The sequence below is a fragment of the Lepidochelys kempii genome, chromosome 11, assembly GCF_965140285.1.
Source record: "Lepidochelys kempii isolate rLepKem1 chromosome 11, rLepKem1.hap1, whole genome shotgun sequence".
NCBI lineage: Eukaryota > Metazoa > Chordata > Testudines > Cheloniidae > Lepidochelys > Lepidochelys kempii.
In genome coordinates this window covers 27,721,012-27,733,032 of record NC_136390.1, presented here as the reverse complement: position 1 = coordinate 27,733,032, position 12,021 = coordinate 27,721,012, and the positions used below count along the sequence as shown (strand labels likewise).

Here is a 12,021-nt window from a genome sequence, read left to right as displayed (position 1 = left end):
GCGCAGGGTACTACAGTTCCCAGCAAGCATCGCGCCGAGACGGGCTGATGAATGCCAAGGCTGTCAGGGAAACCGAACTAAGAAGTGAAAGTAAAGCTGCATCGGGCTGTTGCACGGTCGGGGCCAGGCAGCCAGCGGTGCAGTCATGGCAAGCGGCTCGCACTGGGTGTGTTTCTTTTTATCGCGTGCAGCAGAGGGGCTCCGAGCTGGCCCGGCAGGACTTCGGGCTCGCATTGAGGGTAGCGGGGCTTTGGACGCGGGGGGCTGCGTGATGCATTCGTACCGAGCGCCGCGCTGCACGGTTCGCAAGAGGCTGAACCCGCGGGACGGCCCGGCCGTTCTTATAGCGCGTGGAAAACATCGTGGGTCAAATTCGGCTCAGCCTGCCCTCCAGTGCGCGTGACGCTGGTCTGGGGAAGAGAAATCTCAAAGGGGATTCACCCCGAGAAATCCCCCCACACCGTGCCAGGGCAGGAGCAGGGTTTGCCTCTCACGGGCCTGCGCGCCCCCCCCCCCCCCCCCAACTTGCTGTTCGTGGAGGAGCTGCAGGAGGTCAAGGCCATCCATGCAGAAACCCCGTGCCTCGGTAGCCTGCACTGGCTCTGGCTGCCCCTAGCCCAGCTGCTGGGCCGTGCAGTTGCAATAGGGCCTCGGAGGGGGAGGGGCTGTATTATTTTTCCTGGCTAATTCCCCCTTGTCCCTACCTGCCTCCGTAACCCAGCACAGGAACAATATTCATCTGTTTTATATGCTGAAACAGTAATTATGTGGTTTGAATGGATAACTGCACATGAAATTGCTCCAGACCCGGTTAAATAACAGTCATTCTCTAGCAAGTTCTTTGTAATTTAAGGAAACACATTGAAAATGTGTACTAACCAAAGTGCTGGCTAGCTATTATTCCTTAGCCAAAGTAATCGGTCATCGTGGGTTGTATTAAACCTTTTCGAAGTTAGTGGGTGTAAGAGCCCTCTTTCATTCAGGCTAAACGTAAAGAAGCCATTAAGTCCCTCTGTATAACTAGGTGGCTAAAATAACCCAACACACAAGCACATGACAAAATTTGAGTTAAAGCTGAACTGTATAGCTCAGCGGGTTTCCCTGGGGGCTAGGGTTATCACCTGGCCGGTATTTGACAGGCCTGGCTGTTTAAAAAAAAAAAAAAATTTGCCAGAAAAATAATTAATTATGCCAGAGCTTTTTTTAATGTGGATCTAAAGATTTGCATTATCATCACAAAAAGAAAAGGAGGACCTGTGGCACCTTAGAGACTAACAAATTTATTAGAGCATAAGCTTTCGTGAGCTACAGCTCACTTCATCGGATGCATTTATTTTCCACTGAATGCATCTGATGAAGTGAGCTGTAGCTCACGAAAGCTTATGCTCAAATAAATTGGTTAGTCTCTAAGGTGCCACAAGTCCTCCTTTTCTTTTTGAGGATACAGACTAACACGGCTGCTACTCTGAAATCTATTATCATCACAGTACACTGGGATAAAAGTTTGTGTCCAACTAAAGAGGCTGCAGGGTTCCCACTTCTGCAGTTTAAATAACAGATCAAAACTGTTGAAAACACAGCAGCTGTCTGTCCACCAACATGCAAGCGCACCGCCTGTGTGTGTGAGAAAGAGGGCTTGAGTCATTCAAGGGTGAGGAGACATGCAGTGTTATCAGTCTTATCTAAATGTGTTCTCTTTAAATACTGTAAGTGGCTGTTGAAGGGGGGGGGCAGGGTTGTGGAGTTGCCTTGTGTTTGGGGTTGCAGTGGGCTTGCCTTGGAGCTGAGGTGCCTTTTTTTTTTTTCTTCATTTCAAAGGTGGTAACCCTACTAGGGACGGGTACAGCAAACACCTGTCACAGGGGCTAGGACACTGATTGGTAGAACTGTGGGGTGGGTTGGGGAGGGGGGGAATCTGTCATGAGAGAAACACAGAGAAGGCAGCAAGGGACCAGGTACAGCAGAACTGTTAGCACTATCCTGAGGGAAAAAAGCTAAGAAAGAGTGAGCTTTTGGGCCAAGTGCTGGCTAAAAGAGAGTTGGGACTGTGAGCAAAGAAATTGTCTTTTGCTGCTTGATTCCTGGTCTATTCAGAGAAACAGGGTTTGTACATGTTATTGTAAACAAACAGGATTGCATTAGAGATACCTGAATCCATCATCAATTTCTCCTTCTAGAAGAAACAAACTTCAGGGCCGCAACTTTGGTTAACCACTCAGGTCAAAACCAGGTAACCCTATATATACTTCAGCCAGCCAGAAAGCAGCTTGTTCATACAATCAGTGTCAGTTTAAAACATGTATTTCTGTGCATGAGCTCTCTGGTTGACAAAAAGTGAAAGTCTGTTCTCAAGACGAGCAGAGTGCAATTTATTTATTTAGCGTTCACATATCAAAGCAATAGCATTCTTAGTGGCCAAGTGGAGCTCTTGGAACACCACCACTAATTTGGCTAGCAGGCAGTCCTCAACTATGTGTATCATTGTTTGATCTGCACCACAGCTTGGATTGTCTTGAAGACCCCAAAGCTGCTGATTGGCTGCACAAAGGCCTTGCCCATTCCAGAATCTGTTAAGAAGGACACACTGACGACTTGTCAGGTCAAAGACGGGCAGGCAAGCAGTAAGATGCAATAAGTAGAGTGCAACAAGCTAATGCTACAATAAACTGTTATTTTACTGTGTTAATATTCCATCAGCTAAATGACTAATGACTGCAATAGAATCCATTTGGAAGAATCCATGCATCTGTGTGCAGCACCATTGACTTACATGGGATCCCACTGGAACGTAGGAGTCTACACTTGTAGATCCAGTTGCAAAATCAAGGCTTAAATCTGTGTGTAACAGCATAGCACCCGCCTCTCACAAGTGCCCCCTCTGCTTAGGTGTGTCTGTGGTCTTTAGACAGTCCCAGCCTGGTATCAGGGCACACCCCGAGGGCTTCCTCTCTGGAGGCAATGGCTTTGCCATCTTGGTCTGTTCAAGCCCAAGCTTTCCAGTTGGGCTTCTTAGTCGTTCAGATCCCTTTTAGGGGGAGTTTACCACTGCCCGATTGTAGGCCAGTTCCCCAGTGGGGGGTGGAGAGGGACCCAGGCCTGCCCACTACTCTGGGTCCCAGCCTAAGGCCCCTAAGAATAGCAGTCATGCACAACCATGTCCCTTTAACTAACTGCCTTCAATTCGTGGACCACTTCCCCACAGTCCCAGCCACCACAAAAGCTTCACCCTTATCTCAGGGCTCATCTGTGTTCAGGCCCAGCAGCCAACCAGGAGCTCTCTCTCATTCCCCTGGTCCCTGCTAGCACTGAGCTATACATAGTGCTGCAGTTCTCTTTGGCCAACCAGGAGCTCCAGCAAAGAACTGTCTCTAGCTCTACAGCTCTTTTTTATATGTCCTTCCTGAGCCCTAATTGTCTCTAGCGATACAGCTCCTTTTATATGGCCTTCCTGGGCCCTGATTGGCTGCTTCCTGCAGCCTTTTTGATTGGCTTCTTCCTCTGCAGCCACTCTAGGCTGCTTGGAGGACACCTCTTTTGCTCTTTTCCTGGGATGGGTGTGGCAGGACTCTGAGGCTCCAGCAGGGGTCCTCTGCGCCTAGTTTAGCCCATCACATTGTATCATTCAGATTATTTGATGAATATCACAGGATTAACAGTTTCAGTCTTGCAAATGCAAGTCTTAGCTTTCTCTTGACATTCAGGGCCAAATTCTTTGCTAGTATAAGTTGGCACAACTCCAGTGGAACTGCAGTGACTTATATCAGCAGTGAACCTGGCCTTTATTTTCCATTGATTCTTCTTCTGTAATTTGGCATTTATGTAAAAGCAAGATATTAGAATTTTGTGACACTATTCTTTTCTTTTCTTTTTCTTTTCTGTTCATGCAACCAGACAGCATTCTTTCGATGTACTGTTCCAACATGCATTACAAACAATGAGAGCATCTTTGTCTTGGATACCTTCTCAAAAAACATAAATGAATTAAAAGATGCAGCATCTATAATTGAAATAGCTTCTTACTTAAATATTGTCTTTTGAAATTAATTCCTGTATTGAAAAAATGTATAATATCAAAGTATTAATATTCTCTATGGCAGGGGACTCAAACTCAATTTACCTTAGGGCCAGTGCCAGTCCTCAAATCCTCCCAGTGGGCCAATAATGTCACTGAAGATGGTGTTCAGAAAAGAAAATGTCTATATTGTATTTTTTATTTCAAATTTCTTAGGAATAATAAAACTGTCATACAACTTTATACAATTTTTCGCCTGCCAGAGAGTTTTTAGTGCTTGCGAGACACCTGGTAATGCTTTAGTTCTGTCAGTTTGTTGATGTTTGGCCTTCGTGAGTGAGCAGTTGAAATCTTCAGGATTGCAGCAAGGTGTGCATCAGATAGTTGTGTGCGGTATTTTGACTTGTTTATATTCATTGTGGAAAAAAGTGATGCTGCCTCCATGGCTGACTCTGCCCGGCAACTAGTGATGCTGCCTCCATGGCTGACTCTGCCTGGCAACTAATGATGCTGCCTCTATGGCTGACTCTGCCCAGCAACTAGTGATGATATCTCTGTCCCTCTCCCCCAGCCATGGGAGCTGTGGGGGGCGGCGCCTGCAGCAGACATTGCCCCAGCAGCATGACTGCATGTGTCTCTCCTCCGCAGGCCGCAGTGGGGAGGTTCTTGGGCCGCAGGTGGCCTGCGGGCTGGGACTTTGAGACCCCTGCTCTGTGGTATCTCATTATTATTCACTCATTTCACTTCTTCAGCTTATGATACAATGGGGTCTACATTTTTTTTCCAGTGAAAGTAACATTTTAAAATTGTGTAGAATAGAGATATAAACTAATGGGATTCATGTTTATGCCCCAGTATCAAAATTAAACATAGTCACCTCAGTCCTCCTCTTGGCAGCAGTATACCATTATAGAGGCACAAATTCAAAATCTATTGATGGTGTTGCTTTGAAGAAAAATAACACTACTATTTAACTCTTATATATCCCTTTAGAAACATTATCAGATTAATTCATCCTCATATCTCCTTGTGAGGTAGATGATTCAGTATTGGTAGCTGCATGGTACAGATGGGGAACCGGCGGCTTAGATGTTAAGGACCCAAAGGCACAGAAGGGGTCAGTGTCAGACCTGGAACTTGGGAGTTATTTCCTCTCATTCTTATGGTCATACCACTAAACCACACTTTTTTGTGTGTGAGACCACATATCTGTCTGGTAACCTGGAGTGGCAGGTTCTTTTACGGATTCTTTATCGTAGAGAAGGAGCCAGTTATGGCTTCTTGACCCTCTTTTTGCCACAGTACTGGGCACAGGTTAGAGCAGCCTCAGGGCTGCTTCAGCATGCCAGCTGGCAAGGCCTCCTAAGGGACTGTCTGCCAGATGAAGTGTTCTAGCCATGCCTCCTTCTCGCCTTCCCAATCCTGTGCCAGAGGCTATATAGAAGGTGCCAGTTCTGGCTGCTGTTTGCTTTCTGGGAACTCCCTCTAGCTCGGGAGTTGCCTGTCTCCAGTCCCATTGTGCTGTCTGAGAGTGGGGTAAAAATCTGCCCCACGATTTTATCAAGATGAACAAAAAACAAATTGAAAATCACCATTTCATAAGTAAAACTTATAGCTCTTTAAATGTGAAGCCTGATCAAAATAGGGCTCATGTCTTCTCATATTAAAGCTTTCAGGATACACTGCTACGCTGTCATTGAATCTGGCTTCTGACTCCCTTTGGAAATAATAGACTGGTGGTCCACGTAGCTGTGAATCCATGTCAGTGAAAAGTTATCATTCTGTGGCATGTTTTGCAGGCTTTATAACTGCTATGCTAGCCCTGGCTCTACCTTCTGCAGTGTAGATCCAGAAGAGAGCTTCTTACAGTAGTGTAAAGAATGTCAAGAAAAATTGAACTGGCTCACAGCCACTCAGAAATTATTGACATTTCATTCCTATAGATGGCTCCATGATGAAACACTAAATTATTTGCTTCTCCTTAAATCAGTGAACTGTTACAAAACCTCTCTCTCCTGAACAGTAAATAGTAGTTGTGACACTGAGCTAGAAAGGGTTAAGCAACTTGCAGGCTAAATGACCCAAATTCAACCTTTAGAGATATATTAGTATATAATGATTGTATTTTTTGGTGTGTTGACATATATATTTTTAGAGATTGACAGTGTACCCAAATGGTTCCTGTCTGATGCTGTATTCTGTTAATTCAGAGATCGAAAGGAGAAAACATTTAGATGAACTGTGAATGTAGTAGTATCATTTTCTTCATTTCTCTTTGAAGTTTGTAGTAAACTACCTATAAAGGGCAGGAGATGGGCAGTTGCCTGATGCCAATCTGTGCAGCTAATTATGGGTGGTGCTTAGTAAATAGAAGGTTTTACTGCAAATCCACAATGCTTTATCCAAGGAATGCCTGCTATCAAGAGGCTGCCAGAGAACTATAAGAAGAACTCTAGGGCCCTGATCCTGTAACTCAGATCTGCTTAAGCTTTGTCATGGGAAGTTTGATTTGCAAGACTGAGATCTCCAGTTCCAGTTTGGATCACCCTGAAATTGGATGTTGGAATGTAACCTAAGGAACTTATTCTGAAAGAACTCTTAGCAGCTCTAAAGCTCACCATCTGTACTGTGAAAATGACCTAAGAATTTTATTCAGGTCTGTTTGTATAATGATCTTTTAACCAATACTTCTTTTTTCCCTAATAAATTTTAGTTTAGTTAATAAGAATTGGCTGTAAGCCTTTATTTGGGTAAGATCTGAATATTCATTGACCTGGTGAGTAATGTGTCTGGTACTTTGGGATTGGTAGAACTTTTTATATGATGAACAAGATTTTCAGTTATCCTTGTCATATTTGACTTGGCTGTCTGGGTAGGAGCTCAAGGCTGGATTGTTTAAGGGAACTGTATTTCTGGCTTCTGGGTAACCAGTAAGGTGTTGTAGAAGCTATTTTGTTGATGGTTTGGTGAATCTAAGTATTAGAACTATCCACTAGTTTTGGGGATTGTCTGCCCCATTCTTTGTACTTTGCCCTGACTGAGCAATCTCAGCATGGCCCCCCTTGGACTCTGGTCACAGTAGTACTTTCCAACTCTATTCACACACTCAATGTTGGAATCAGAAAATAGAACAAAAGTAGTCTTATTAATATCACACCAAATTCTGCTCATTTTAGAAACCATTTAAGTCTAAAAGTCTGCTTTTCACTTGCTCTGCTTTGGCATTTGAAGTTGATGTGATTTACACCACTAGTGTAAAAAGGCCTTAGGCCTGGTCTACACCTAAAACTTAGATTGACCGTGCTACATCTCTCAGGGCTGTGAAAAATATCATGCCCTGTGCAACAAAGTTAGGTTGACCAACCCTCCCATCTTGTAGAGGCAGCTAAGACAACAAAATTCTTCTGTTGACCTACCTACCATCTCTCTGAGAAGTGGATTATGTACGCTGTCGGAAAATTCCCTTCCTTTGATGTAGGAAGCCTGTACAATACAGCGCTACAGTGCACAGCTGCAGCACCGTAGCTGTGCTTCTGTAATGTAGACAAACCTTTAATGTAAAGGAAGATTAAGCCTGGAGTTCTTTGGTGAAATGAGGTCTATGGAGAGAATCAAAAGTTTATTCAGCATTCTTCCTGCTGCAGGAATGGAAGGAGGTGTATTATGGATCTCTGTACAGGAGGGATGGTGTGACAGAGTGGATATCAGAGAGGTACTGGGAAATCTCTTCTGGGGAGGGAACAGCTAATGGCATAAGTCATTGCACGTATAACTTGTATTTACAGTGTGTCGTGTCTCTGTCCACAGGCCCCAGGACGAGCTGCCAACTCTAGGAAAACAGTTGTGGTCTCTGGTATTCCAGATGGCATTGTGAAAGATGATGTCATGGCTGACATATTGATGATTCATTTCCAAAAGACAAAGAATAGAGGTGGAGACGTGAAGGATGTAGTTTATCCAACAACAATAAAAGGAGTTGCATACATAATCTTTGAAGATCAAGAAGGTATTCATATTAACAAATAACATAATTGTAACCAAGAAATAAGAGTATGTAATTTAGAACATTAAACTTAAAACACTACACATGAACGCCCTCATATTAATCCCAAATTTTAAGATTTCCTCTTGTTTATTAAGGGCAAAAATGTGAATAGGCTTCATGCAGTGTATTTGTGTCTTTTAAGACTAGTAAAAGAATAAATCTATAACCTGCATAGCAGATGAGATTTTTATAGTCAAGCCTTGGGGAATAAATCTCTGCCAATTAATGTTCTAAGGAGACAGGCTGCTCTCTCTCTCCTCTGAACAATTTTGAGAAATACATAAAATATCAGGCAAGAATACTGAGCAATGGGGAAATTGCTAGGGAAACCATCAAGAGAAACACACGTATGAAGTATTCCAACCATCAGACAGGAAATAAAACATTATCATCCTCTTGGAAAACAAAGTGAGTCTGAATTTTCTTCTCAGTTACAGAGAATGTTCTCCAGAAAGATGAACACAGACTAGAGGACAAGAGGTTGGGCAGGTATTATCCTCTGAAAATATCTCTCTATAGTGAACACGTAAGTGCTTCCATCATAGCGTCCTAATGGTGTGGTCATGCCTCTGGTGCACTTATTAATTGCTTTTATTTTACACGTATAGGTCTTCACCTGTGTCTCATCTGTTCTCGATTTGTCCATTTTTGGAGATAAATACATTTTGGAAGATCTGGTGCAGGAGCTTAAGAAGACTATCCCAGCCTTGAGCTTCAGTCCTTTGCAATCCAATGGACAAATTTCTGTTCAAGGGTCATTCCCAGCAATCAAGACACTAAAAGACAATTTGTTATTAAAAGCAAATTCCCTTTCAGGGAAGGGCAAGAGGGGAGAGAGAAAGCCAGATCAGAGACCTAACATCAGGATCCAGAAGTGTGGACTATTTGTAGAGCCAAATAATACTTTTGTCCATAATGTAAACAGGAAAGAACAAGTGGTTGTCCTTGACACAGATATATACTACTACATGAAACATTTTTTATACAAGGAAAGTCTGGCAAAATACAATGTTGTAAGTCATGGAGTCACAGATGGTGAGATCACCACAGTATATCTAGAAAATGCCAGAGCAAGTTCTGATTCTAGAGAATTAGAAAGGGCCAAAGAGGGAATTGAAGATTTGTCTGCAAAACTTCACTGCAGATTACGTAAAGAAAGATTCTCTCTTGATGGCAACACCAGACCTGAAAGGCAGAAATATAAACAGGCATGTGAAAGCATAAAATCCCGATTCCCCAAAGTTCTGGTTATTCCTTATGATACTCACATTGATGTGATAGGAAGTTCCTCTGAGACATATGAATTTACCCAAGAAGTGAATAGAACAGTAAAAAGCCACTTCCAAAAGAGATTCAGGAGGTAGAAGTCATTTAGGTGCTGTAGGTGATGCCTGCGAGCTAGGAGTTCGTGAGAATGACATCTCTTACACCAAAGTACAGTCTCCCAAGGGCGTTGATAGAAGCCGTATTACTGGGGACCTTTTATAAAGGATGTTTTGCACTTCTGTAATTTCCAGCTGAGGATTTCAAAGCACTTTGCAAACTTCAATTAATTAGGGCCCAATCCTGCTCCCATTAGAGTTTTGCCATTGACTCCACACAGCACCCTAATAGTATTAGGAGCCTCATTTCACACACTGTGGCTCCTCTATCACTAAAAGAAAATGCAGGCTCTTCTATATCACAGGTGATACAGTCCTACAATATGTGCACAGGCACTTCTCAAAGCACAGGAATCATGGACACCAAGACAAAAGTCCCAAATACTAACTTAAATTTCAAACAAGTAGCAAATGTCCTCTTCATGCATCTGGTGAAATTAAAGTGCGCAGAAGTTAGTTTTCATAGTGAATGGACCATCCTTGTTTTATGGTCTCTATGCATCACAAACGAGTGCCTCTTGTGGCTGTATTAACATACACTCTTTTTATGCAAGTTTTTGTTTAATAAATCACTTAGTTTTACATGTAAAACATGTTTTGATAAACTTTTTTCTTTCTATATGCAGCAAATTTAAAGTAGTTTTATTTAACCAATGAAAAAAGTAAATGCTGTTTTTGTGCATGAATTGAATTCTAATTTCCATCCACATATATCTTGACAGAAATTATAAGTAAAAAATTAATCATAATCTAGTAAATAAAAAACATGCACCAATCACTATTTTGTAACCAAAAAATGGTGCAAATTAGGAATCTGAATAAATTTATGTTAAGCTACATAGGCTTATTGACTCATAGACTTTAAGGCCAGAAAGTACTACCATGATCATCTAGTCTGACCTCTTTCACATTGCAGGCCACAGGACCTCACCTACCCACTCCTGTAATAGACCCATAACCTCTGGCTGAGTTACTGAAGTCCTCAAATCATGATTTAAAGCCTTCAAGTTACAGAGAATCCACCATTTACAGTAGTTTAAACCTGTAAGGGACCTGTGCCTCATGCTGCAGAGGAAGATGAAAAATCCACACAATTCCTTAAATAACTGTGTAAAGATACAGTGTATCCTCCTGGTTAGCAGAAAGAAGTAGCAAATTTAATGTAAAGGCTCTAATTGCAAGTTGCAAGTAAACATATTTTAATGGTTTCCAACCAACAAGAATTAATCTTTCTTTAGGAAAATAACTAAGGTACAAATGCAAAAAAAAAAAAAAAAAGAGATTAAAATCACTTATTTAAATCAAGGTTTCCTTCTTGGTGGTTTAAATTGCTTTGCTTTAAATCAATCCACCTTACCTGAGGCAGAGAGTATATCGAGGGCAGGGAAGAAGGGATTTTTAAGTGTTTAAGGAATAAATAAGAGGCCATTCAGATACTATAAGGGATAAACCAAGTAGGTATTGATTATCAGAGAGGAACCTGGGGATACTGTATATTTGTTTGTGTTAGCAGGTAGCTACAGAGAACGGGAACATTGTTACCTGCCTTTGGTGTTCTCCTTGCAGGAGAAGCTCCTTGTGATAGAGACACACCCAGAAGGTGGAGCTTTTATACCTGGGAAGGGTGCATGAGCTCTGACCCCAGAAATGTAGTTTAGTGATTGGTAGTCATTTTGTAGAAACGTTTCCTGTTTTTTCAAAAAAGAAAAGGAGGACTTGTGGCACCTTAGAGACTAACCAATTTATTAGAGCATGAGCTTTCGTGAGCTACAGCTCACTTCCTCAGATGCATATCGTGGAAACTGCAGCAGGCTTTATATATACACAGAGAATATGAAACAATACCTATTCCCACCCCACTGTCCTGCTGGTAATAGCTTATCTAAAGTGATTTCCAGCACAAATCCAGGTTTTCTCACCCTCCACCCCCCCACACAAATTCACTCTCCTGCTGGTGATAGCCCATCCAAAGTGACAACTCTTTACACAATGTGCATGACAATCAAGCTGGGCTATTTCCTGCATAAATCCAGGTTCTCACATCCCCCCCACCCCCATACACACACAAACTCACTCTCCTGCTGGTAATAGCTCATCCAAACTGACCACTCTTCAAGTTAAAATCCAAGTTAAACCAGAACATCTGGGGCGGGGGGGGGGGGGGTAGGAAAAAACAAGAGGAAACAGGCTACCTTGCATAATGACTTAGCCACTCCAAGTCTCTATTTAAGCCTAAATTAATAGTATCCAATTTGCAAATGAATTCCAATTCAGCAGTTTCTCGCTGGAGTCTGGATTTGAAGTTTTTTTGTTTTAAGATAGCGACCTTCATGTCTGTGATCGCGTGACCAGAGAGATTGAAGTGTTCTCCGACTGGTTTATGAATGTTATAATTCTTGACATCTGATTTGTGTCCATTTATTCTTTTACGTAGAGACTGTCCAGTTTGACCAATGTACATGGCAGAGGGGCATTGCTGGCACATGATGGCATATATCACATTGGTGGATGTGCAGGTGAACGAGCCTCTGATAGTGTGGCTGATGTTATTAGGCCCTGTGATGGTGTCCCCTGAATAGATA

At 42.5% G+C, this 12,021-nt stretch overlaps 1 protein-coding gene across 1 annotated transcript; it reads left to right on the top strand.

Annotated features, from left to right (window-relative positions):
* Positions 1 to 18: 18 nt before the first annotated feature.
* RBM43 (RNA binding motif protein 43) lies at positions 19 to 11,564 on the top strand. Its single transcript, XM_073305451.2, has 4 exons — positions 19 to 166; positions 7,820 to 8,018; positions 8,489 to 8,583; positions 8,666 to 11,564. The coding sequence occupies exons 1-4, from the start codon at positions 146 to 148 to the stop codon at positions 9,419 to 9,421; spliced, it is 1,071 nt and encodes a 356-aa protein (XP_073161552.1). The 5' UTR covers positions 19 to 145; the 3' UTR covers positions 9,422 to 11,564.
* Positions 11,565 to 12,021: the final 457 nt, after the last annotated feature.